The sequence below is a fragment of the Zonotrichia leucophrys genome, chromosome 1A (assembly GCF_028769735.1).
Source record: "Zonotrichia leucophrys gambelii isolate GWCS_2022_RI chromosome 1A, RI_Zleu_2.0, whole genome shotgun sequence".
Taxonomy (NCBI): Eukaryota; Metazoa; Chordata; class Aves; order Passeriformes; family Passerellidae; genus Zonotrichia; species Zonotrichia leucophrys.
This window is the reverse complement of record NC_088170.1, coordinates 33,302,841-33,330,598: the sequence shown is the minus strand read 5'-3', so window position 1 is coordinate 33,330,598 and position 27,758 is coordinate 33,302,841. Positions and strand designations below refer to the sequence as shown.

At 40.5% G+C, this 27,758-nt stretch overlaps 2 protein-coding genes across 8 annotated transcripts in view; both read left to right on the top strand.

Moving 5' to 3' along the window:
• The window catches only part of FGD6 (FYVE, RhoGEF and PH domain containing 6), a 78,005-nt gene extending 55,745 nt beyond the window's left edge, over positions 1-22,260 (top strand). For both annotated transcript variants that reach the window (XM_064702082.1, XM_064702083.1), the window contains exons 10-21: positions 515-573; positions 723-794; positions 1,280-1,348; positions 2,892-2,975; positions 4,115-4,194; positions 8,789-8,891; positions 9,375-9,521; positions 10,369-10,471; positions 12,390-12,517; positions 14,111-14,239; positions 16,484-16,632; positions 19,123-22,260. In XM_064702082.1, coding sequence (XP_064558152.1) covers positions 515-573; positions 723-794; positions 1,280-1,348; positions 2,892-2,975; positions 4,115-4,194; positions 8,789-8,891; positions 9,375-9,521; positions 10,369-10,471; positions 12,390-12,517; positions 14,111-14,239; positions 16,484-16,632; positions 19,123-19,159 — 1,160 coding nt within the window. In that variant the 3' untranslated portion in view covers positions 19,160-22,260. The remainder of the gene's footprint in view (positions 1-514; positions 574-722; positions 795-1,279; positions 1,349-2,891; positions 2,976-4,114; positions 4,195-8,788; positions 8,892-9,374; positions 9,522-10,368; positions 10,472-12,389; positions 12,518-14,110; positions 14,240-16,483; positions 16,633-19,122) is intronic.
• A 2,343-nt stretch (positions 22,261-24,603) lies between these two features.
• The window catches only part of NR2C1 (nuclear receptor subfamily 2 group C member 1), a 47,443-nt gene continuing 44,288 nt past the window's right edge, over positions 24,604-27,758 (top strand). For 2 of the 6 annotated variants that reach the window (XM_064702079.1, XM_064702076.1), the window contains exon 1: positions 24,732-24,816. The gene's annotated coding sequence lies outside the window, so the exon portion shown is untranslated. Of the gene's footprint in view, positions 24,817-27,758 lie in introns of all 6 variants that reach the window. The other 4 variants (XM_064702081.1, XM_064702078.1, XM_064702077.1 and 1 more) reach the window with 4 other exon arrangements.

Genomic DNA, 27,758 nt, shown 5'->3' with positions numbered 1-27,758 from the left:
AGAGATTTATTTTTCTTTTGGTATTGCAAGTTCAAAATTTAGAAATTTGAACTTATTTTGAGGGGCAGAAAAACTAAAGGCAGAAGATAGAAATTACAAAGATTTATATAATTTTTCTAGGTAGTCATCTATGAATGGCACTGATGACATTTGGGTAAAAATGGCAAAAACTTAGTCCCTAGAGAGTCTCTGTTAAAATGTTGTTAACTTTTCTGCTGTAAGTATAGTAAGTAATTTGTTGTGTGAGAAACTGGAATTTAGCTTTGCCTATGTTTTGAGTAACTGTAAGAAATAATTCACACTGTTGGTTGAAGCAATTACTTACTGGGGCATACTTATTAAACCGTGATCCAAAGACTCTGGGATTTTTGGGAAGTGCTCCTGAATGCAGTGTCTGTACAATAACATCCCTCAATCTTGGAATGATGTGGAAATGCAGTATGGTATCTGTGCTTTACATGATACCAATGCTAACTGATCTGTATAACCAAAACATCATTCCTTCATCTTTCAGATGCTTTAGCTGTTGTTATAGAAGTTGCAAACCATGCCAATGACATTATGAAGCAGGGAGTAAGTATTTTGCCATATGAAGCTGATTGATTAAAGCTTTTTCTCTTTCTCTCTCTCCGTCTCTCTCTCTTTCTCTGTTTTTTTTTGTTCCTTAAAATAAATCATGAATGCAAGGGCAAGTACTTACCTTCTGCTTTTTCCCCTCCTAGGATAACTTTCAGAAGCTCATGCAGATCCAATATAGTTTAAATGGACACCATGAGATCGTCCAGCCAGGAAGGGTAAGTGTCCCATGGCATTCAGCAGATTGCAGGGAAAGTGAAGATGATATTCAAGCAAAGACTGGTGCTGGAATATACAAAGAAGAAAATTGGTCCCTTGCTTCATTATTAGGTTCTAGCAGTCAAATGAATACTGGTGCTCCTTATGTGTGGGGGATTTTTAGATGTTTATCTGACAGAAACTTAGAATTTTTAGATTATGATTCCTTGCAGGCAGGCAGGCTTTTGTCCTCAAGCTTAACCCTTTATTTCTCATAGTTTCACATGCATCATGAAAAACTAATGTAGTCATCCACGCTCACTTTTGGAGAAACATAAGGATAAACAGCTTTTCTCAGAAAGGGAACTCTGAATCCCAAAACCTGTGCAGCACTTCTAGTGTAGTAATAATAATAATCATGATAATAGTTATAAAAAATTTAGTTCATTTGCATGGCATGTGCCCCAAAAGGCTAAGTTTTGCATTCATTGTTTTAATTTACTAGGTCTTTTTGAAAGAGGGAACGCTGATGAAGCTATCACGAAAGGTCATGCAGCCAAGAATGTTTTTTCTGGTAAGATGCTATGTATGTTGCTATGTGCCTTATCCTAGTGTAATTTTTAGTGGTTAAAACATTACACTGCAAGCATAACTAAAACTGCAGGTAGTAGAAAAAATTACTAAATTGTTGCTGTTCTATTCAGTCAGTTCTAATGTAGAGATATTATCTGTGGCATATGCACTAATGTTAATGGAAAATCATTTCTCATTAAAGCATACTATTTTGAATAATGCTCATTTAAAATCTGAGCGCTTTCATGAGAAGACATTATCTGTGGCACTGTGGAAGGTAGCACAGTTACTCCCTCTGAGCTGCACCAGATCTTAAAACCTACAGCTCTTGTCACTGCTTCTGCTCCCTTCCCTCCCTCCTTTCCTTCCTCCCGTCTCCCTCCTCCTCTCTCCTTGCCCTTGCAGGAGCCCACGTGCATCCTGAGCAGAGCACTGGGTGGAAGTTAAGTACTGAGTTCTTTTCCTGTCTCTGCTACTGCTTTGTTTTGAAACTTGTGTGCATCTCTGAAGTTTCTGTTTCCACTTGAACCTTTTGTTTATCTCTTCTATTTAGACAGTAAAGCAGCTGTTATCCTGTAATTTATTCCATTACTGGTCCACAGTCCTGTCTGAATCCTGTCTTGTAGTTACCCTGATATGAAGAAATACTTCCCTAGGCAGTCCTGGAGTGTGTGTTATACCAGTTACCGAAATACTCTCAAAAATGTGGTGCTATCTCAAGCTTCACAAACTAGATATTGCTAATTTCTGTGTCTCTTGGATTTTCTCTGTGTTTTATGGGGCAAGGGTTTTGTTTGGTTTGTGGTTTTTCATAGATATAAATGGTACAGGCTAGCATTCATACCATTAGACGCAGTGATTTTTCCATTTATCATGTTGTGAAGATTTAGTAATAATTTTAAACATTTGGCTATTTTACAAAGAGTCACATAGCAAAAACTTAAGAGGCACTTCAAGTTTTGGTATTTGTTTATATGTAGTAAATGAAGTTTGGATCCATGTGTTGAACAGCACAGAAAATAAAAAAATCTTAGTTATTGTTCAGTAAGTGCACTCAACAAATCCAAGTCTGGAAGAACAGGAAATAAACAGTAGATGCACTTAAAACTGGTAAAATTCACAAGGGACAGTTAAGTTTGTCATTACAAATTGCTAAAACATTCTGCTATCTCCTAGTTTCTGTATTGCTTTGATTTGTTTGAATGGTTAATTCTAATATCCTTGTAAAGTAGTTTGCTATACTATATACCTGTGTACACCAGAAACATTTTTGTCCCTTTTGACAGCCTGTTCTTTAACATCCGTGCACTGTTTAGTCATGTGCCAAATGTATATTTACACAAGGAGGATATAAATAGATACCTATTGTTATCTAAATTCATACATGAAAATGCTTCTTGGATTCTAAGTGGAATAGTAGGAAGTAGGGAATACTTCTGGACAGTTATCTCAGTGCTGTAGGAGTTCTGTACTTCCAGTAAAATCTATCTGAAATTATCTGTATTTTAACCAACTTTAGTCATTAAAAGCATTCTGTTTTGCAGTTCAATGATGCCCTGTTGTATACTACTCCAGTTCAGTCAGGGATGTATAAACTCAACAACATGCTGTCGTTGGCTGGAATGAAGGTGAGTCACTTGTTAAACTGAGCCTTTCTTCCAATCTACCTAAACTCAGGCCTTCAAGTTTGAAAACTTAACTATGTTTACTGTTGGCAAGAGATATTAAATATGCTTATATTGTTCCAGGGCAATCCTACAGGCTTGACATTTTTTGCATAATGTGGCCTGTGGAATTGCTGTCTAGGCTTCCCTAAATATTCTGTTGCTACAGGATCATCTTGGCTGCATTTCACCCAGTGTTGTCCTACTCTGGAATAGTCTGCCTACTAATTTTTTGTATTTTGTTTAGACTGCCTCACTTTTGCCTTTTAACTGTTTTTTATTGCTGACACCCAGAGATTAGGCATCTTTGCCTGATAAGATCCTGGTGGATCAGTTCTCTGTGCTTTATAGATTTGCTAACTGTGAGGGAAGATACAACTTTTCTTCCTGAGCACTTGTGAAAAGCATCAAAGTTAAGCCTTGAGCCCCCTGGGTAATGATAAGGGACATGCATGCAGTATAATGACTCAGTTGCTGACATGACACTTAATGGGAACAACAAATCATTGCCTTGGGAATCATTGTCTCCAGTCCTGTCAGAAAAAAATCACCAAGTCAAGTTGTAGTGCATATCTGACACTCAGGTCCAAAGTTTTACAAGCAGAGCTACAAAATCTCTTTTGCCAGCAGATGTCTTGCAGTGGCTCAGACCCACTCCTCATTTTTAATCCTCCTTAAATTGGAAATTTGGGGGCTCAGAAGGCTCAACAGGGTAGTGCAGCCCTTGCCCACTCTGGGGTACACCAGTGGGCTACATCTCATCCTGCAGCAGCAGCAGTGCCTTTTTTTGTCCAGTTGCAGGAGGTGCTTGAGGCAACATGACTGTTGGGCCTGTGTGGAAGGTGTCTGACAGCTCTTGAGCTTCATTTCCCTGTACATCTGCAGTGTTTGTATGAGGGCCAGTGACATAAAAGGATGGGCTGCATGTAATCTTGGTGTAGCTGGGCCCTCTGGACTGGTATATAATTCCCTGTTTCTGAGTATTTTCTCCCCAGTGTTCTCCTTCTGCAATAAAAATGTAAGAGATTTTCCAGGAATTAAGATTAAAGCAATGACAAAAGTACCATTTCAGTTTGAATTGAAGTTTTCTCTCTCGGCTGAAGGTTAAGAAGCCAACGCAGGAAGCATATCAGAATGAACTGAACATTGAAAGTGTAGAGAGATCCTTCATTCTTTCTGCAAGGTAAATCTTTCAAATAAACAGTGATTTTGAAACTGTGTGTTTTCAAACAGGCCACACAAGCTTTTTAGAGCTTTTTTTGCACTTAACGTCATGAAAAGTTACTCTTGGCTAGAGTGATTACAGAATACAGGGAATCAGTAAATCAGAATGAATACAACCATTGTTTGGTTCCTCTTTTTCACCTTAGCTACACCTTCAGAAACTTCCAATTAAATTGAAATACTATCCTTGCACTGCCTTTCCTTGAGAGAATTTCAACTTACTTCATTTTAGGCTTTGCTTTTCAGTGTATTTTTGTTCTAAAATTACTGATATGCTCTGTGTTATCAAATTCTCTAAGTAACAGCAAAATGATACATGGTCACTGAGCCAGCTCTGGTCACCTTCATTGAGATGCCTTTAGCAAAGGCCTTTTTTGTGCATTGTTGTTTTTATGGTGCTTGAGTTGAAGTTTTATGTGTTCTGACATTTGTGACAGTGCTGATACCAATGAAGAAAGACATGTTTTCTCTTTTATTTAGCAAAGCTGAGCAAGAGCAGACTGCTGCTTTTTGTGTGACCTTGTAAATACTGACATGAGAATGCACAGAGATAGCAGTATCTGTAGCTGAGGGGTAGACCAAGGTTAACACTGTCAAAGAAGCCAAAGGAAGTAGCTCAATTGTCAGAGCAGTAGTTATTTATAAAAACACACTTGAAATGGGTAATTCTGTATTTCTTCAACAAATTTAAACGTTTTTTAGCGGTCTTCTGCACACTGGGGGAAAACAGTGCATTTCACAGTTTAGGGTATGGTTTTGCTCCAGTGTAATGTGAACAGCTCTGTGCTGCTTGGTGACTGCAGGTCACACAGACACATGAAGGCATTCAGGGCATGGCAGCAGGCAGTGAGGATTTATCTCTGCTTGACTTGAAACAGTGTTTCACTTTTAATTCAGCTGTTCTAAAAAAATGTAAAAAAATAATTGGAACTTCTGAAAATGTTATCATCTTAACATACAAGCTACTTAGTTTCCACAAAACAGGTTAGACTAGTCTTTCTGATGAACTGATTAAGTGGTAGATTAAAAGCAACTCCTGGGAAAGATGTGCTGGTCCATAGGGGAAAATCCCTATAGATAACATGCTCATCAAATCTGGCAGAGTTTGTGACATACTTTTGTCTTAACCTTGAAATTGCTGGAATTAACCTCATATTGCCAACTGAGACTACTACAATTTGGTTTTTTGTTTTGTTTTTTTTTTGGTTTTTTTTTTTTTTTTTTTTAGTGTTGTTGATGTTGCATCTTTGGGAGCATTCAGCTCTGTTATTTTTATACTTGCTGGGAGCCATGCCTGTGCAGGAGCCCTAAGTTAGACAGCAGGGTCAGAGAGAGGTTGCATTTGTGTGGCATGAAGGAGGTGCTGGAGGCTGCAGATGTAAATGACAGTTTTGAGATTGTTTTCTGTCTGTCACCAGAACTGGCCTGCTGTGGTGTAGGAGGAAAGCAATTGAAAAATACTACCAACAGCTGGTGCTTGCATATATTTTTCCCAATCAACTGTGTTTTTTCCTATTGATAAATATTCTAAATGTGAAGAGAATTCACATCTTGTCAGGCCAGGCTACATCTTCCTTTGCACGATGCCTCATTCTAACAGCTTGTTAGGTCCTATATGGTAAAAAAAACAACCTTATTTTCAAAACTGATCAAATTAGTCTTTAAGACACTGGAGATAAATTTCATTTCCATGGTTTTTTTTCAAATAATAAGCATTATGTGGAGTGTACACCAAAGAAGAGATTCTGAAATGATCCTGGGAGCAGAGACAAGGAAGTGAAAAATTAAGTTGGTGAAAAATTGCTAGTAATAAAAAGCAGGCTAGTTAATAACAGAAATATAGATTAATGCCTAGACAAGAGTCTGTCACTTCAGGTTTAGTTTTACTGACTGCATTAGTATTGCACTTTATCTAGTCTGGGTTGAGGTTTCAGTTTTCTTGGGATATCTGTAGGCATGTGAATTGTTTTTCATAGTATAATGCAGTATTGTACTAGAAATCTCTTCATCAGAAAAGCAAGTTAATGCATCTGCATGATACAGCAGTGTGCAGAAGTGAAGCTTTGGTCCTGGCAGCAGCAGTCACGGCAGCCTGACGTGGTCTGCCCCCTCCATAAGGCTGCTGAAGAGCTACCCCAAGCAGACAGAGCTGCATCTCCTCCTGTGCTACCTAAGGATGGTCAGGCAAGGCAGCCTCAGCTGGGAGAGGTGCCCTAAGGCTCTGGAAACAAGAGGGACACACTTCCCCAGTGTCCTCCTGGGGCCACTGAGCTGATCAGCTCCAGTGAGCAGCTGGATGTGTGTCCCCAGCACATGCATTTGCCAGTGGTAGCCATTGCTAGGGTTTTCTGTAATCCATTTGAGGCTTTCCACTGTGATGTTAAATCTTAAATAAATAAAAATAATAATGTTTAAAAAAGCCAATAACACCAATTTTGTTTAGTAAACAAAATCACTTTTGCAAGGATGCAACAAATAGTGGATCTGCAGCAGGGGAAACTGTGGGGGAGGGCTGGAGTGACAGCAGAAGAAACTGCTGATTTTGCTGCAGCACACCATTCCATCAATTCCACTGCCAGTGGCACCACCTTTGTTCTTCCATTCTGAAGGATTGTAAACAATCCTAAAGGTTACCACTAGCAAACCTACTGAGCATGAGGTTCCTGGTGAAATACAAGGGTGTAAGCCTGTAGCTCATTGGGCAAGCCGCTGCATACGGAGCAGTCCCCACATGGTGGGGATGGTGGTGGTGAGTAATCTCCAAAACCTGTGCCATCTTTCAAGTGAAATAACTGATACAGTTACAGGAATCTAATTAAATGTAACCAGATTTTGAAAAAGCCAAAGGTGTTTATTAGAGTTCTGAATATTTTGTAGTCAATGCAGGCCAGTTGTTCTTTCCAGATGAGGAAGCAAAGGTAAATAGACTGAACAGAATGTTCCACTCAGAATGTGAGATGTTGGGACAGACACTAATGCATTGCTTTGCCCTTGCATGTATCTTATTTCCTCTCCTTTTGTTCTGATTTTGTTGCTGTGTGTGCTAGATCTTTTTTCTTTTGCTTGTGCCTCACAGCCTTCCCATGTGTTTACTTTAGCAGATTTGTCCTCTCTGATTCTGTATAGCACTCAGTTTCATTCCATTCAAACCCCTCATTCAAAATATTTTCCTTAAAGGTCCAAAAATAATAAAAGCTTCCAAATTCACCTACAAAACCATTAAATAATAGTTGGCATTAGGCACCTTATTTGTGTAAGTCATTGCTTACCTCTTCCCTAACTTTCCTTTCTCTATATTTTTGTTCAATTCCTTGGTTTAAACAAATTAATTTACTTGATACTAATTAAAAAGTGGGGAATAGAAAAAAAATATGGGAGTGGATTCTTGTTTAAATTTTAGAAAACCTTTTTAAGCTGGCATGGCATCTTAAACAGCCTAGCTGTTCCTCTGCCACAAAACTGCTTCATCCTTCCTCAGTCTTCTCTGTGTTGCTGGCACAAGTAGTTGTTCAGCTGTGTGATGGTAATTTAGTTGGTAAATTGATCCAGAGGAAGGGCAGGTTGATGGCTTGCTTTAATATGGATTTGTTTCCCAATCCAGCCTGCTGCATAACTGTGTGTGTTCTGGCACAAGAGTGAAAATAAGACCTAGTGGCTGAGAGAAAGGATACTAGGCTGCCCTTTGCAGCAGGAACAGCACAGATTTATGAAAATGGTGCTGTGCCCATGGACAGAGGAGGTGCTCTGGCACTGCACACAGTCCAGTATAGCTGCAGGACCCTACTGCAGCAGGCACTCCTCGTGCTCCCTGTGCCCAATGCTTTCCTTGCGCTTGAGTAGTGATTCACCACCAGCCGTGGGATAAAGAGATGGACTAAGCTTACCTGTCTGTCTCTTTGAGTTAGCTCATCCAATGGAAGCATTCTGGGGAAAAAACATTATTGTTTGAAAGTAGCATGACCTGGTAGGAACAAATAGTTAGGAGCACTATTTGTGCTATCAGTGTGGTTTTATCTGACAGAAGCTTGGAGTTTCACAGGGTATAGCAAACTGCACTCTGAGACAGGAGGAGGTGGGGGGAAAAAAGGCTTGCTGAAATTTCAGGTTGCCTTCAAAATGGAAGGCCCATGCCTTTGTTCTAGGAGCATCATTTAAACAAGTATTATTCAGGCTATTCAAGGGTCTGGGGAGGAGGGGGAAGCAATGACAGACAAGCCTTGAAAGAATTACAGGGATTTTAGAAGGAGGAAAGGGAAGGAGGGAATCCACATAGCAGCAGACAAATCTTTTTTAGTATTAATCAACATAAATAACTAACACTATGCCAAAGGTTAAAAAATAATGCCAGGAATTGTAGACGTTTTATAAACTGGAATTGCAAGAGAGTTACTCCACTGTGTAATAAAGCTAGTGGAATTCTAATCGACACTTGAATGTTAATAATAATAAATTGTTAATGTTAATAATAATGTTAATAATTATTAATGTTAATAATAATAAATCTTAAAATGTTAATAATAATAAATTGCTTTTGTGGGTTTTTACTCCAACAGTTCTGCTACAGAAAGAGATGAGTGGTTAGAAGCTATCTCCAAGTCGATTGAAGAATATACAAAAAAGAGAATCACATTTAATCCGAGCAAAAGTCTTGAAGAGGTATATCCCACCATTATTGCTGGTTTGTTCCCTTTTTGAATATAAAGTTTCCTGACAGGTGCTTAGAGAAACGAGAGGTATTCCATGACAAATAATAAAGTGGGATGATAAATAATTGAACAGATGGTAGAACAGAATATTTCATAGTGTTATCTAATTCATAAATTTATTTTCTTCAAAAAAACCCAAATCAGTTTTCACAGTTCTCTCTGTAGCCTTGTGCACAGAAAGATGAAATGAAAAGGTTTTAAAATAAAGCAGCTATTGATCCAAGTAGGCTGGTAAAGCTTGCAAGTCCTTAAATGCATCTCTGTTGTCAGGCTTGCATTATGATGGTCGCTGATGAAATAGTAGGTAACATTTAAGACCATGACAGTTTATCAGAGAAGGCTTTCCAACACCATTAACATTATCTTATAATGATGACTATTAGTCTTATTTCTCCTCACTGAATGTAGTGCTACTGTGCCTATGTTCTCTCAGGCAGATGCAGAGAAGCAGGAGGAAGACAGTCCTCTGGGATCAAAGGCTCCCATCTGGATCCCTGACACGAGAGCCACGATGTGCATGATCTGTACCAGTGAATTCACACTGACATGGAGAAGGCACCACTGCAGGGCGTGCGGGAAGGTTGGCTGATCCTGTGGTTACCTTTGCAGTTGCTCATTCAGGTTCCTAGTGTGGCATTCAGGTGGAGCCTTGTCATCCCAACCACTCTTCTCAGAAACCCTGTACTATGGCACAATTACGTGGGTTAGAACCAACACGTTGGGGTTGGTGGTTTGGGGAGTGGAGTTTGGGTTTTTTGGACAGGTGTTATGACAGACAAGTATTCAAACTTCAACATGCTGCATGTTGGTTGTCTTGCATTCTGGAATGCTATTTATGGTTATTTTGCAATTATATAATACCCACAAATGTTAACTAAAATGAAGAAGTATCTTCCTCACTAATTTTCATAAGATAATGATTTTTGATTTTAAGTTAGTGACAACCTTCTTTTATATTTACGCTTATGAAAGCTATATCTAATAAACTTTATCTTTCTTCTTTTAATCCAGTGGGAATACAAAGTTAGAACGTAATGCAGTTGAGGCATCTGTATTGTAAAGAAATCATCAAGAGAGCAAAAGCTTTTAGCTATTTCAAAAAATTTATAATCAAAACAGTTGATCAAATCAGTAACACAATATGCTTGTTCTATTTTTAATGGATTACAAATGTTGGCTTATTGCCTGCTAATTCACTGATTTTTTTAATATTTAAATTTTCATCATTTAGAGGAGGAAAGGATACCATGTTAAGCATAAGGACATTGGGAAAGGCCAAGATCTTAAAACATTTGCACTGTAAAATAATGCCTATTTCAGGGGTTTGTGGGCTTAAAAGTGCTGAAGTAATGTCTTTGGGTCTTTGGTGATTTACAGGTGCACATCATGTACAATAATGCTTTTATATGTTTCTGTCTTGTTTCCAGATTGTCTGTCAAGCTTGTTCATCAAACAAACATGGCTTAGACTATATGAAAAACCAACCAGCTAGAGTATGTGATCATTGCTTCAGGGAGCTACAAAAGCAAGGTAAAGAAAACCTTCACAAACTGTATCTTACTTTTGTGCCCTTTATAACATGGTCTATGTGTGCCTCATCTCTACTGCTGGGTTCAAGTGCTTAATTCTGCTCGTGCCTGAAAAATGATAACCTGAGATTCTAAGCCAAACAAGCTTCTGTGCAGCAAGTCAGGAAATGAATTTGCAATCCAGTGGCTCTTTCTTCCAGAAACATGAGTGCCTTTACCCTATAGTAATGACATGTAGCTTATATGGCTTTCCTTTTGAGGTGACAAGTGTTACATTGCTTTTCATTAATCACCAGGTACAAGTGTACATTAGAGTCCTCACAGCTTATCCTGACCTCCCAGGGCTTCATGTGTACTTTTACACTCTGTAACTTGTATGTCTGTAAACTTCATTTTTGCCAGCTGAGCTGGTGAGATGGCTGAAGTTCTGGGGCTCTGTTGAGACACAGGCCTTAATCTTTCTGAAGCTGAGTCTCTGCAGGTCTATAAAGTGGCCTCAAGCCACTCTCAAGCCTCAGCTCATATGGAATTCAAGAATTTGGCATATCTGTACCTCATATATGAAAGCAAACTCCTAACCATTGCCTACTGAACACTGGCAATAGGGAATTCAAAATAAAACAGCACAGCTAGAGCAGTTTTCACTGGAACACTTTCAGAGAATGTGGTGCCTAGGGGATAGCAATGGCTGGATAGCCTAATGGTAATAACATTTGCTTAAAGATGAGATCCAGGGTCAGTGTCCTCATCCTGAGAAAACTCTAGTTCATCTCTTTGAAGAAGCTTCATATCATTCTGCAGAAACAAGTATAAAATCAATGGAAGCACCTCCCAATGAGGTGGGAATCCAGTCCCATCTCACAAGACTTGCTGTGAACTACTCGAGTATAAAGTAGCCAAATGAGCTGTAACAGACTGAAAGAGTTTTCTGGTCCCCTTCCTCAGCAAGGCTCCAGTGTGACATGAGCTCTCTGGGGTATCAGGAAATCTGAGATGCCTGGTGAAATGATAAAGCACTGGATCCCAGCAGGCTGGGGGTGACATTTCCAGTGGGGGTGCGGAGAACAGCATGGATAATCCGGATGACAGTGGGAGCCTATGGTGATGGGAAGGGCACTGTGTGAGCACCTGCAGGTGTCTGTGCTGGGCACTAGAGGCTGCTGTGCTGCAGGCCATTGCAGTGCCTGAAGCTGGGAAAAGGGCTGGGGAGCAGGTGCATTACAGCTGGCAATCACATTGCTCTCCTGCTCTCCTCATTATCTCAGAGCATCACCGAGTTCAGGGCCAGCTCTAGAAGTAGACTTTATGAAACCACTCATTCCAAGTGCAGCTGTAAAAAGAAGTGTTGCTAGAAAAAGGGTTTTTGAAGAGGTGAAGTGTTGCATAAGTCTTCCCAGAGAGATGAGTAACTGCCTGTGGCAGTGCAGAAAGAACAGCATATGCTGGGAGATGGCAATGTCCAGAAATGTGTGTGTGCTGGAAGAGAAACATCCCTATTGAATAAGGCTGAGAAGTTAACAGATGTAGAGAATTGAAAGATAAAGTACAGAAAACATAAAAGACAGCTATAAAAATTTGCTGCGATTTTTAAGACTTAATTTTCACCCTATTTATGAGCAAAGGCAGTTCAACACCCAGAAAACAGACTTTGAAAACAAACAAGAACAATTTGTTTAGTTTTAAACTTCTTGTGTTTTTTTTTAGTATTATTGTGATTTGAGGAATACTAACACATGGTGTTGATGATAACACTGAAAAGTTAATTCAGTGCTGAATTTCACATGATTAGGTGTTACTATTGTAACCCTGTAATCTGAATTAAAATGCCAGCTGTTTTTAAGAAGAAAAGTCCAAGAATGAATTGCCTGTGTTTAGTCATCTGTGACATGAAATCAATATATCCATCCTGTGCATTTTAGATAACCAGTGCACTCCTAAGAGCGGATCCCCAGTCAACCATAAATCTCCATCAAGTGCCTTGTCTACAGTATTGCAAAGTATTCCCTCTGGAAGAAAGCAGAAAAAAATTCCTGCAGCCCTCAAAGAAGTAAGTGTTTTATTGGTCAAAAGTGGTACCTTCTTGGTATTATATCATCAATATTAAGAGTGGGGAAAAAAAAGTCCTTATTTTAACCATCTTACCTAGAATCAAAAGTCATAATGTGTCTGAGCTTTGGGCCTTAGTTTTAAATAGGCAGGGACATGAACAATGAAGCACTGTGTAAACTGCATGAACACCTGTGAGACTGATTCAGAGCTATAGTTAAAATTGTAATTTCCTTCTTGCTTCCCCATGTTTCCCTGAATTGTGATTTATCACTGTACCAACAGTCAATGACAAGACTCCTACACCAACTCAGCTCTTGGTTTATGATTAGGAAGGGTAGAGTAACCACACTTACTGTAGGTCTTAGGAATGGGAGGAGGTGATTTTTCAGCAGGTTTGCTGATGACACCAGGCTGTGTGTTGCAGTCCACACACCAGAGGGAAGGGATGCCATCCAGAGGGACCTGGATAGGCATGAGAGATGGGTCTGTGTGAACCTCACAAAATTCAGCAAGTCCAAGCCAAAGGTCCTGCAGGGAAATCCCAAGCACAAATATAGGCTGAGTGGAGAATGGATTGATGCCAGCCCTGGGGAGAAAGAGCTGGGGCTGTTTGTGGGTGAAAAGATCTACATAAATCAGCAATTTGCCCTTGCAGCCCAGAAAACCAACTGTGTCCTGGGCTGCATCCAAAGCAGCATGGCCAGCAGGGTGAGGGAGGAGATTCTGCCCCTCTGCTCTGCTCTGCCCTGGTGAGACCCACCTGCAGCATAACTCTGGTCCCCACTGTAATAAGGACATGGACCTGCTGGAATGAGTCCAGAGGAGGGCTACTAAGTGAGGGGTACTGAGTTGAGGGAGGGCTGAAGCACCTGCCCTAATAGAGCAGGCTGAGAGACTTGGGATTCTTCAGTCTGGAGAAGAGAAGGCTCCAGGGAGATTTTGGATCAGCCTGCCAGCACCAAAAGAGGGGCCTACAAGAGAGCTGAAGAGGGACTTTTTACAAGGGCATGTGGTGATAGGACAAGGAGGACTCTTCATAAGTTGAAGGAGAGTAGGTTTAGATTAGATACCAGGAAGAAATTCTTTACAATAAGAGTGGTGAGGAATTGTAACAGGTTACCCAAAAAGGGGTTGTGGACTCTCCATCCCTGGAAGTGTTCAAGACCAGACTAGAGGGCTTTAAGCCACCTAAGGTCTAGGGGAAGGTGTCCCTGCCCATGACAGGGGAGTTGAAATGAGATGAACTTTAAGGTCTCTTCAAAGCCAAACCACTCTGATCCTATGATTCTTCTTATATAGGAATCTGTGTTCTCCAGCTGTATGTTTTCCTCAGCATTTCTCTTGTCCTGTTGTATCCAACTTAAGTTCCATCCTTTACTGGAAACCTCTCTTCCAGACCAGATAAATGGTAGCAGGCAAAATGATTTTTCTTTCATCCACCTGAGTTAGTTAGCAACATTAACCTGAGATCAGGTAAGAATTTCAGTCTCTAACAGACAGGGCTTTGGAAATCTGTTTTTAAAAAAAAAAAAAAAAAAAGTACTGTGAAATCTTATTAGGGTTTGTTGATTCATTGTTTTTTCCTCTTCAGGTTTCAGCCAATACAGAAGACTCTACAATGAGTGGCTACCTACACAGATCTAAGGGCAGTAAGAAACCATGGAAACACCTGTGGTTTGTTATAAAAAATAAGGTGCTATACACATATGCTGCTAGTGAGGTAAGAGACCACATATTAGAGACTAAATATCCAATGATAGTACTGTCTTTGTAACAAAGTTGTTTATTCTTAAGATCTAGAAAAAAAGCTATAAAATTAGATCACCTTACACTATTTGATCTGATTGTGATCCAGTATTTTGAAAAAGCCTAGTGAGCTTGATACCATACTAGATTGATATGGCTGTGGTGTTTCCAGATCTAGCTTTGATTACCTCTGCACTGCACACCATTGCTCAGTTGTAGGTATTTTCTGAGTCAGCTGAATACATGGGGGATCTGTTGCATGCATCACAGTACTAGTGGCAAAGGCAACATTATAAAAGCATCTTGAACTATCTTGTTTTGCACTTCCATAAGGTATTTTGAATGCTTGCAAAAGGAGTAAACTAAATCTCTTTACTTCTCCTGAAACTGTTGTCTTCAGCCTGGAGTTGTTATTTGATATAAAAGAAATGCACCTTATATAATGGCATTTGCTTTTTTATTTAGAATGTGTAGTCCTATTGCAGTGTGGAATAATCTCTAACATATATATATATGTATAAATGGTACATATATGTGGTATCCCAACATGTGCTGAGGATCTATTTTATTGCATCTTAGAATGTTCTTAGAAACTTTTGTAAAATATATGGGTATATTGATCTTGGGCTTTAGGTTTTTGTATTGTTTGTTATAGTTTACTACTAGCTTTCAAGAGCAAAATATCCAAAGCATTTGTTTTAAGGTATTGCTATCCCTTACTTTCTTTCTAATTGTAAGGCCCAACCTATCCTGGCCATGTAAAGAATTATCCTTCTTCACTCCACACCACTCCCACTCTAGTTATTTCCTGGTTTGTGCTCAGATTTTTTCCTGGGTTGTTCCTGCCAACCTTTATTTTTGAACTTGGAATTATGTCTAAAACCTGTGATGTTGTTTCCACTACAGCATTGGCAATACTAAAAATAAAACCCAACCCAAGTAGTTCTAAAAGCAGTTTAAAGAAGTATCTAGAAAACAATTACTTTTACATCAATTAGCAAATCATTTCAGAGCATTGTGTTTCTTCTGGCCTTTGCAAAGGAAACTGGAGAGGTAAAAAAAGAGTAAAGTCTGTGAGTCACCTTAAATTTTCTTTTGCTTTGTTCCTCTGAGATATCAACTTTACAGAGTAGCTTCAGTTTGCAGTTCACAATCACAAAATTAACTCTTTCCTATTTTCTTAAGCTCAGGAATATCCATCCTTAGTTTTCATCCTGGTGAGCCATTGCAGAAGACATTATTTAGAGAGTCTAAAGGGAAGGTGCAGTGTTGCCTTGGCCACTTAAGCTACTTATATTGGTTCCAAGTGACAGAAAGATCAATGGTAAAGAAATAACCTATTAGTGGTACGAAGACCTGAGACAGTGAAACAGATTACTCAGCCTTACATGACTCTTTTCCAATATCAAGAAATGCTGCTGTCACAGGACACTTTTGTTTCACTGCAGAGGCAATAACCAAAGTCTTGACCTGATGTATCAGTGTTTGTGTAAATTCGGGGGGGTTTGCTGTTTTTTTTTTCCTCTGTTCATAAACATTGCAGGACGTTGCCTGCAATGCCTTCCACTGTTTTGGAACTTGCACAGGATGAAAATAGTCCTTTTTTCCTTTCCAAGAATGCTGTGTATTGTATCCATTAATAAAAAGCCAAGGGTATTACAACAAAAAGGTAACTGAGGTAAATGAGGAAGGGTCTTTTCTGGTCGACTGTTAGTGAATACTCAGCAACTTGTTTTCCCTTATTCTGTTAATTTCCAGCAAAAGAAAGTGAAATCAGTTTAGCCATTTAAAGATTTGGATCTTGAGTTCAGTGCTTGGGAGCACAGGCTGCTCCTCCTTTTAGCATACTCAGTGCAGTCAATAGCATCCCACTTCACTTCTGAGCTTGCTGCAGAGCACTGGGCTTGATGGGCCTCTGCTCTGTTGGTACAAGAAGTCCTTGCCAGGCAGAATGATGGGACCAGGCAGTGAAGGACAAGGTAGATGCTATCAGGGAAATGAAAAGAGGATCAGCAATGTTGAAGTCTGTGAGGTTTTATTTCCTGTCCCCTGACTCATGCCTGGAGAATGTAAAGAGCAGAATTCTGTGTGTGTATGTTTATAACAATTTGTTGTATTGTCTGCTGCAGTGGTATGGTGTGTGAGGTCTAAATGCATGCCTTAGTATGTCTTACGAGCTCTAATTTTGTATTTTTTCCTTTTTTTCCCTGTTACATAGGATGTGGCAGCATTAGAGAGCCAGCCTTTACTTGGATTCACAGTCAGTGAAGTAAAAGGTGAAAACTCAGAGTCTAGAGTGTTCCATTTACTGCACAAAAACACTTTATTTTACATATTCAAGGCAGACGATCCCCATTCAGCTCAAAAGTAAGAAACTATTTGAATTCATTGCTGTTACGTATTTCTAGAAAATTCAGAAGTGGTGAATGTTAATATTCACACATTTAGCATATGTATAAAAGATCCATATTATATCATAAGTAAATGAAAGTTTTAAATTATTTAAACATAAGGTTTTGGTTTCATTAGGGCTTCTGAAATGAAGGAAGCAGACTCTCTTCTGCAAAAGACTGAGTGTAGAATGAGAAAGTCAAAGATAAAATAAGAAATCTTTCTTTTTCCTCACCTATTTCTCTCTCATCCTGGTCTACTCAAGTGAAAATTGAATGTTACCTTTGCATAAATCCAGAAAATATTTTTAAGAATTAACTGATATGCTCCTTTTTTAATTTCACCTGTTCATATCAGTTAATCAATAGATGGCAGTGAAAAATAAAGCAAACACTAAAACTTGGGGGCCAAGGTTTGAAGTGTGTGAGCTAATGCCCATGAGCACCTAGGCATGCACTCAGACCTAAAGCTTGCATTCAAAGAGCATTCACACAAGCTGTTTCATTTCAAGTCCTGTCTGGACTTGGAGTCATATTTATCAAACTATGAATTGTGTTGGTTTCATGTAGAATAACCTGGAAGCTTGGTCATTAATCAGTAGAAAACATTCATCACATGATTCATAAAGTAAACTAGAAACATAGAAGGAACACATGTAAAGCTCTCTTATCTGACTGGTTTCATTGCCATTTTCCCTAATGAAGTTTACATTATTAAATAGATTTGATGCATTTACAAGTCCATTATCAGTACTTAAACATTCAAATGGATGCAGGTTTAGTTTTCTGCAAATAGGAACATTCTAAAAACAAAGAATCCAATACAACAGGAAATTTTGAACAGCTGAGAATGTGCTTAATGACATTTCTCTACAGAAGAAAATCTGGAAGTCTTTATTTGATATTTGGGAGTATTTTGTGCAGATGTGCATAAATGTTTCTTTGTTAATTAAGATACTATCCTGTTGTTTCCCCTGTGTCCTCATTTGTACTATATAAAACAAACTAAAAAACCCCCAGGCATTCAACAGGTTTATTTTTCTACTCAGACAATGGCTTTTCTCATCAGAGGAAAGCTTGAAATTGGACATAGTGTATTTTACTGAGGTTAGGAATAACATTAAGTACTTTGAATTTCAAGCTTTCTCCAAGTATTTAATATCCTTAGGAGATTTATGCTGACCCTTCAGAATAAATGCTGCTTTTACAGCCTTAAAAGGAAAAACAAAAGCATGCTATTGGTCTGTTTGCAACAGTGGACACTATTTTCTCCTGATACGACCAAAGAAATACCTGATCTGTTTGTCTCAGTGCAATAATAAATTTTAACAGATGGTTACTTTTCAATGTGTTTTTAAATTCCAGCGCTGTGTTCAATGCTTAAGCTGTTTATGATTTTTTTTTGCATTTGTATTCTACTTTAGTTGTTTTTAATGCATATATGGCAGTAGAAAATACTAAAAATGTTACTAAAAGATAGGGTAGATGTTTGAGCTGTGTGTGCAGACATGTGTGAGCATGTCATGATTAATATGTTCATGCCAAAAGCTTGAATTCAAAGAACATGCACACAGCTACAAAATTAAATGCTCAGGGCAAGGAAGAGCCAGCATCTGTGACTAATGTTTAGATACCCTGTGAATACCGAGACAGTTTGAATTTTCATGATAAAGATAATTACAGTCTTTGTTTCATTCAGTTCCTCCAAGATCTCCACTCAGGAAAAAAATGCTCATTATGTGGGCCTCTTACCTTTACATACACACAGTTCAGCCCTCACTCAGAAAAGAGAATTATTTGTTCTGTAGCCTTGGAATGCTTCAGGAACATTAATTTTTGCATTCTTGAGAAGCTGAGGATGTTTATTACCCTCCTAACCAAGTAGGAAAAGAAACCACAGCTATAGGGAGTAAAAGTAACTGAATATTAACTTTGAATTTCCAGTTTGAGAAACCTTGGATCTGCTGTTTGGGACTTCCCCCAGTGCCCTCTGTGCCCTTCCCTGCCTTTCCATGTGCCCTGGGACCTCCTCCCTCAGCCCCAGCAGTCCTTGGCTTTTTCCTGCTGCAGAAGCAGAGCCTGGGTTATGCAGATGCTGCCTCAGGTACAGCAGTGTCCTGATTCCTCCCAGATCATGTTTGCAGAGAAAAAGAGAAGGGAGTATTGGGGCTTTTTAAAGGTGTGCAGAACCTTGGCATAGCCTACTTTTAGGGCATTTGATTTCCCAGCTTCACCAGTTCTTTGTGCATGTAACTTCAGTATGGGAGAGGCGCAGGAAAAAGCTTCTGTGGGATGGCCTTGTAGCAGGCAGCTCTGTGTGGTTGGCCTCACTGGATAGACTTTGGTAATGCACTCACAGACCAGCTGGGTGTATGATGCTCCTTCTTGTGTCAATCTGCAGCTAGTGACAGCACTGAGATTTATTCTTTTATCAGCTACTTCCTAACAGTGTTTCATTTTCTAACAGGTGGATAGAAGCTTTTCAAGAGGGCACTGTATTATAGCAGTGTCATCATTGTGTCTGCAAGTTCAAAGGAAGATATCTAAGGATGGTGATAAAGCAGACTACAGCAACTGTTCAAAGAAACAGAATACTGCCATCACAACCTATATAAAATTGTATATTTGTCAGGATTAGGAGTTGTTGCATTTTTAGTGTAAAATAATATTTTTCTAAAGAATTGTATGTATTTCTGTGTTGATACAAAATGTGTTATTTATTAAATTCCAGTGTTTACTTAAATGGGCAGAATTATTTGTGCATTGAAGTCCAAAGTGTCCTCAGAGTGGCAGATTGTTGGTCAACAGGTTATAAGCTTTATGCTTTATTAAAAAAAAAAAAACAAAAAACAAAAACACCACAAACCAGATTTGTTGCAATTGTGCATTTCCTTGTGATTTGTGTATAGGTTCTTGAGTTGCTGATGTTCACTTTGCAATTTAGCAAGAACAGATTGGTATAGGAATTTCACAGATTTGGCATCTTTGTTGACTCTGTAAGCTCCTTTTTGAGAAGTTGTCTGATATTGACGCTCCTTTCCTTGAATGGCAGTTGAAATCTTGCATACCAGTACATTAAAACAGTACAACAAATTCTGTGTCACAAAAACAAAATACGGTTCGATTATTAAAAAACAGAAAAGGGAAAAATATTTTTTAAAAGTTTGCAATTGCAGGGATAAGGCACTAGAACTGTTACAGTACTACAGATGCCAAAGAGACTAAATGAGTTATCTTCCAGCAATTGCAAGATGAATTATCTTTTTATGTTTCCAGGAATTATTCAAACAGAATAAAAGTACATTTTTGATAATCAAAGACAAGATATCTTATTTGTTTCAAAACTTCATGTCAAATGAGTTCTGTACACAGTATGAAACACTGTATTGTATAAACTATTGTTCAAAGAACAGTAAACAAATATGTGCACCCTCTTCTCTGAAAATTTTAAAACTATTGTATATTTAAATATTATGCTTAAACTGGAATTGCCATACCAAGACAACAGAGCTTTTTTAGTGCAGAAGGCATTGAAAATGCATACCATTATTTGAAATACCTTTTGTTTACAATATGATTTGTTCTGTTTGACACTTTAAAACAGAATTCAACTTTAGGTGTTTGGGTTTTGGGGTTTTTTTTCTTAAATCATCAGTATACCTCATTAGGAAATACTTACTGATGATTCTGGTGCATTTAGTCTATTTAACTTCTAAAAAGTGTTAACACTGTAATAGCATAAATGGAACTACAACTATGAAACCCACATGAAAGAAAGCCATTTTTATGTCAAATGCAATGCATATGGTAGTCAGTTAATTTTACTGTATGAAACACTTGTTATAGTCCCCCAAATCAAGCTAGTTGTGGTAACAAAATTAAGAGTAATTAACTTTCAATTAATAGTTTGAATCCCACATTATTAGCTATTCTGTGGCCTCACAGCAGAAAGAGAAGAGATGGTAGAATAGTTAATATTCATCACAAAAAGGCCAAGAATGAAAATGCAAACCAAAATTCTCTTTTCCCTTAATATACCTCAAGGCCAGGTCCAAGATACTAACAGAGCTCTGAAAAAGCCTAATTTCCAGGAGCTTCTCCAAAGTTAGTAGTGGGCTTGGAAGTCGAATTCTTAATATTAACTATACATGAAATTTCATTGACTTCCAGCATTTCAGTAGAGTACCTAATGAATCAGGGACTTAAGGCTGTAGATCTGATTTCCCTCAGGAATGCCAGAGATTTGTCCAGATAGTGTTGGAAATGCAGCAGGAGTCTGATCAAAGCCTTTATTCTCTTTTATTGTAATACAAATGTGCTAAATGAATTCTTTTCTCTTGTTATATACAAAGGGCTTTTACCTAATTTTCAAAAACAACTGCTGACTGAAGCTAAGTAAATTATTACCATGTCTCTTCAGGGTGATTTCTGACATGATTTTTAGTGTATCCAAAACCAAACTGGTATCAATATGACATAGATGGGATGTGTCTCTTCCAGTTTATAGTATCAAAGGGAAGAGCCTCTTCATATTTTCATAGGCACTGCACACCAACAAAGATGGCAAGTCATGAAGCAGCAAATGAATCAGAAATTGGATAGGAACAAGCTAATTTAATTTCAGTTTATGCATTGATATTTTCCCTGCTGCAAAACAGAGCAATAAAAGTCAAAACACACTGAGTAAGGTGCCCAAGTTGTGCTTCATGTGGTGTCAAACTACCTCTAGAGGATTTGGTGCAGAGGGAGAAAATAGTTTAAAGTATTCTGTGGAAATCAGAGGACTCCTTCCAGAAGTGGCTGATCAATCAAAAAATTTCTGACATGAATAGATTGGAACAGAGCCTTACAAACAGTAGTATACATATTGCAGTCACATTCTGTGTGAAATAAATTGTCTTTGTAAACATGTTTGAATATTTCTTTTCCTCACTCCTGCAGTAGTGCTTTGTGTCATATGAAGAACCCACAACGCAAGCATTTTCATAACATTTTCAGATGGTTGCTCTTCAAACTTGCCCTATTTCTCCAGTTCACTTCCCAGTTTGATGCATTACCATCAAAAGTAAAACATTCACGTCTTGATTTGGCTAAACGCTAAAACAGGATCAGAAGTTTTCAGACACCTGCTACCTCTTCTTATAAGAATCTATAGTTTGTAATCAATTTAAGATTGGTTAGTAGATATGAGACAAACATAAGCATTGAATATTAGTTCTAACATTTTTGTTCATAAATAAATTAAAGCTTCTAGGATCTTGAAATCTCTTTAACTTAAAACCGTGTGCCCAAAGGACTTAAAACAATCTGAGCAGCTGTGGAACACATTTTACTAAATATTTTGTGCATGAAAACTCAATTACTCAACCATGTTTATTACATCATAACTTAAAGAGATGTCTGGAAAGACACATTCAGTGCATTTGTTTGCTGTAACTGCTGTCCCCTATTTACCAGCCAAATAGGATTTTATTTGGAGCAGTCCTAAATCATACTGTCTAAATGGAAGAATAGAATTTTTATTTTGTAACTGAAAACAGTTTAAAGTTGTAAATATTTCTGTGGATATTCATCATTTTTGTATAAATAAATTCACATTATTTGAGTCTGTGTCTTTTAATATTTTCAGGTTTTATGTATTTTGTAATTTGTGTGCTCAGTGATTTTCAAACAGCTGGGGGTGTTAGTCTGGGCAAAAGGGGGCTCAGGGAGTCCTTACTGATCTCTTCAAGCACCTGCAAGGAGGTTGTAGCCATGTGCTCAGCTTCTTCTCTCAAATAAGGAACAGGACAAGAGGAAATGGCTCCAAGTTGCTAAAGGGGAGGTTTAGGTTAGATCCAAGGAAAAACTCTTCATCCCAAGGGTTGCCAAGTGCTGGCACAGACTGCCCAGGGAAGCAGAGGACTCGCCATCCCTGGGGGTATTTGAAGGGTGTGTAGATGGTTTAAGTAGTGGACTTAGCAGTTGCTGAGCTAAAAGTTGGACTCAATGATTGTCTTTCCAACCTAAATGATTCTTTAATTCTATAAGTATTTTAGCAGGGCATGTAAGGGAGAGATTTTTCTGTCAGGTGAGTTATGCTGCTTCCTTATATATGTTTGAAAGCAGTTTTTGGAAAACTTGCAGTAATAGCCAAAAAGGTTTTGCTTCTCTGTGTGTTGTTGATAGGGATGTATCTCTTGCAATCCTGGCTGACACAGCTACAGAGGCATGCCTTCGTATACAGATCAAGTATGAATTGGGTCACTTGCTAAAAAAAAAACAAATTATGTTTTATGGGTTACACTGACATTTCTGCTGTACTGAGGATATCAGAATATTTGGCTTAAATAAGATTTGGTGCAAATTGCTTGGCATTTGTTAAATTAAACTGTGCTAAGCTCCATCATTTAGAAACTGGATGTGCAGCTCAAGCTAGTTTGGGAAGTGACAAGCACTATAAATTGAGAGTGCTGCAACATTTGACACTTAAAGGAATTGCTTAGCAGGCTAATTTTTCTGACTTAAAAATTCTTCACTGAGTTCATTTGCATTTGGTGTTTGGGAACGTCTTTGATCAAAAAGCAAAATAACTACACTTGCAAACACTTACTGAACTAGTGATCTCAGGCTAGGGCTCATAGATACAAGTGCAGCTTGTATCCAGGGACTGGGAGCAGGAAGAAAAGAGTAAAGGAATTGACAAGATAAGAGTATGCATAATTTTATTGAGGTTAACACATAAATTTACTTGTATTCTTTGGGGTTTTTTTCCTATCACTGCTGCTCAGATGTTGATGCTTATGTCATTTGATTCAGTAGAAATTGTATTAAATGGTCTAAATGATTTTCAGATCATGAAATTGCACATACAGCCCCGGTGACCTAATGATCTTGAAGTTGCTGCAGATCTCTGACCATAGCTTGGCCATCTTCATTGAACAGATGAAAGAGTAAGAAGGGAAAGGCTGTATTTTAAGTATAAAACTCTTACTTAAAATCAAGGTCATTTAAAATAATTAGCATAAACTAAGTAAGTAGCTAACTCAACTTTGGTCCAGATTTTGAGACCAAGCCAGAGCAGCAGCAAGCTGTTCCTGTGGCACTGCCCCAGCAGGAACTGGCACTCATTGCCTTCCCAAGAGCTGTGCAGGGCACTGCTGACATGTAAGGATGGAACTTGCTTCTGCCGTGCAGGCAGAGCTCAGCTCTTTCAGACTCAGCTGGCTGAACTGCTACAGAGACTGTGCAAGGCACTGTGTGTGCCTCCACCGTGCTGCACATCTCAAACCCAATCTGCCACAGAGCCTATGGCTCTGCCTCGGCCAGGAGAGCTCACCAAGCTCCCCAAAGCCCAAATGCTGTGATGCACCTGTGATGTTCAACGCTGCTTGGTCCCATTTCTCTGCAGGGAGCAGCAGTGGGGGTGTGGAGACTTGAGTTCTCCACTCGATAGGCAGAACTCGAGAAGTGTCTTCAGTTGTGGACCCTGGACTCTAAAAGGAGCACCCAGAGGTGGTCAATAAGGTTTGTGAAGGGTCTTGAAAACATGCTTCATAAGGAAGGCTTGAGGGAGCTGGGTTTGTTTAGCCTCGAGGAGGCTGAGGGGGGCCCTCATGGTTCTCTCACAACTACCTGTAAGAAGGCTATAGTGAGGTGAGGGACTGCTCCCTTCTAGCGTGCCTGCAGTGATCTAAAGAAGTGCCTTTAAGCGGTCCCAGCAGAGATTTCCAGATGAGAAAAAAGATCTTTTTTCCCTTAGGATGATGGGGCACTGGAACAGGCTGCCCGGGGACGTCGGAGTCACCATGCCTGGAGGTGTTTTAAGCGGCGCCAGGATCTGGCAGTGGCTGTTGCGGTTTAGGTGCTACAGTGGCAGCAGTGCTGGCTGGACGGCTGGGGCGATCCTGAAGCTCTGTTGGCACTGCGATGTCCGTGTGCTCACAGGGCCTGCCCGCAATGCTGTGGGCCCGTGGGCGCAGCGCCCAGGCCCGGCCCGGTCCCGTTAGCGGCCGCTGCCCGCGGCCCCGCCCTCACCGCCGCGCGCCCGGGCGCAGGCGCAGAGCCCGCGGCGGGGCGGGGTCGAACGGCGGCGGAGGCGGGGTCGCGAACTCTGACCCCCGGGAGCCGGAGCCGCACCGCAGCCAAAGCGACCCACCGGACCGGCCACCGGGCCCGCCAGGTGAGAGAGAGAGACCGCCGCGGCCGAGAGGCGGCCCCCGCAGCGGGCGCGGCCCGGCGGCTGGAGCACGGGGAGCGGGGCCGGCCGCGCTGTAACGGTGCGGGCCCGCGCGGCTCCCGGCCGCCACCGCTGCGGAACGTGCAGCCGAGCGCGCCCGCCCCGCCCCGGGGCCCGGCCCGGCCCCGGGCGGCCCCGCGCCCCCCGACCTTTCACCTACAGGAACCGCTTGCGTGTCCCGCCGCCCCGCATCCGGGCGGCGCCGCCCGCCGCTTCCCGCGGGAGCCGGGCACAGGAGCGGGGGGGAGGCGGCGGCGGGCGATGGGCGATACCCCCTTATGCTGGGCCCCGGCCCCGCGCAGCCATTTTGTGCGGCGGGGGCGGGCACGGCGCTGGCTCCGTGAACCGGCGGGCAGGGGAGATGCGAGGGCTGGGGACGGAGGGCCCGGCGTTGCGCTGTAGCCTCGCCTCGCCGTCTCTCCCTTTCCCTCTCCCGAGCCCTGCGCCTCAGCATTCCCGCGGGGTGACCCTGAGCTTCCCGAAGCCCCCAGGCACCCTCTGCCTGCCGACGGCATCAGCCGCCCGTTCGCCCCTCTGTGTATCCCTGGCGGCTCTCTGGGTTTGTTTGGGTTAGGGCAGTATGTCCTGAGTAACAGCCGGTGTTATTTTTACTGGGTTAGATGACCCTGTCTCTGTTCGTCCTTATCGCTGGGTAGAGTATTTCTTCGAAGCTGCAGACTTTGTGGAGTCTTTATTTTTTCTTTGTTGCCATGTATCGCTTTAACTGTAAGAAGCACGGCCGCATTCTCCAGGATGCGCTTACATTTGCAGGCTGTGGAGGAAATAAAGGAGATGCCGTGTGTTGTGCGGTTGAACTTACGCAAGAGAAGAGGGGAAAAAAAGTCGTGATAGTGGTTTCACTGAAAGACGAGTGTGTGGACATGATTCTTGAAAAACCAAGTTAGGCATTCATTCTTACGTGAAATCTCTGATTTGAAGCTACTACTGTCAGCAGAGTGGGCTTGGGAAAGTGGTGTAGCACAACAAGCTGCATCCACACTTGTCATGGAAAAATAAGATGGAAAAAATTCAAGTGGTTTTCTATATGACAGCTTCCTGGTTTTGGAATCAGCATTATATAAGTAGAAGTATCTGATCAGTGGGAAAACGTCACAATTTCTTTGCCAGTTCAGACTGTTAATCTGGTGACTCTAATTCTGTATGGCTTTTCCTGTAAGTTATTTTCCTGAAAATAATTCCATGAATATTTTCCGCATCCCCTTTAGTCCGTGGTTGGCCACTGTGACATGAGATGTCCAACAGAGCATTTAGCCCATGGCTTGCTCCTTGCTGTACAACTTGTACAGTAAAATTGTTTGAATGAAGTCTTAAGGTCTGTGAAATGTTTGCCTGCTTCTCTCTGTAGCTCTTTCTCCAGAGATAGTGCTGAAGCTCTCTTATCACAGGGCTAAGTATTTTCATGTGATGGTGGTCAGCTGTATGTGTGCACGTGTGTGATAATACAGGGAAGGTAACTGAGGTCACCCACGGGGTGTGCAGTCCTCAGCTGCTTCTGCACTTCCTGTGCACTGCTCTGAATGGTTGGACACCACTTGCAAAGTCTGCTGCATTCTGCAGCAAATCAAGATGCTTATTACAGAAAGAAGCTCACCGTAGATAAATTATATTTGGTTTTCTTACTGGTTGTATTTTCTTGTGAAACATGCTCTTGAATAGAACAAGTTTCATAGGAGTTCTGATGTCTTTAAGAATAGTTACATCCCAGGTTAGATTGTGGGATAGGAGGGGTTTTTTGTTTGGGGTTTTCATGGTTTTGGTGCTTTTTTTTAAAGCCTGCCTTAATTTTTCAGTTTAAGGTTCTTAGCCTGTGAAGAGAAAGCCCTAAACAACATGTGTAACTGTGAAGCTGACATTGGGATAAACCGGATGACCTCCAGAAGTACCTTTCAGCGTTAATTATTTCCCGACTGTATTGTTATTAAAGGTCAGGAGGAGCAGACAGGGGTGCAGGGAACCAAAACCCAACAAAACCCCACTGATACGGTGGCATGCTCACCTGTGAAATACAGCTACAGAATGCTTATAGCTAATGTGGTAGTCCAGTAAAAGTGGCTTTGATCCATAATGTGAAATCTCATATTTACAATATAAGATTAGTTTGTTCCCTATGCTTATACTCAATTTTTGCTTTAATTTATTGTGTGCTTATTATATTATGTAATTAAAGTTTGTGCAGCCAGTGAATTTGCTGGAATTTCCTTGGGGTGAAGTAAAGCAGTCTCCATGAAGGAAGTCATTTGTGTCTAATGGTTGAGACAGAAAAACCTGAAAAAAAGCAGTGCCTCAAGCTTAAATAAGGAATTCAGCTGTATGTAAGGACCAGAACAGTGTCACATCTTACCCTGTCCATGTTTGTTGTGGCTGTGGATGAAGCGTGGCTCTCAGCTGGCAGGTGCTGCAGCTGGTTCAGATCTGTGTGTCTGTCCTGCTTCAGCACTTTTAGTAGTAACCTTTGCTAGCCTGAGCGCTTTGGGCTGGTGGGGATCAGGCAGCCTGTGGTGGGTTTACCCTGCCCTGAGAAGCAGCAGTAACCTGCTGGGCAGGGTCACCCACAGGCTCTGGGTGGCACAGCTCTGCTGCTTGTCACACACAGGCTGCGGTGTGCAACCGGCAGTGACCATCGGGGAAACCAACCTGTACCTGCCTTACCTTCTGGCAAAGCTGGTTGGTTTTTTTTTTCCTCCTCAGTGGTGCTTCAAGCTGCTTTTAGCATTTTGATCTTGTGCCTGTTCATTACTGGGATAAAGTAACCGGCTGCAAAACGGAATTCTGTCAGTAGAATTTTATGGATAAAACTGTAAAGGTACAGTTAATTAAATTCTTACTCTTGTGTATGCAGACCTGTCCATATTTTTAACCTTCAA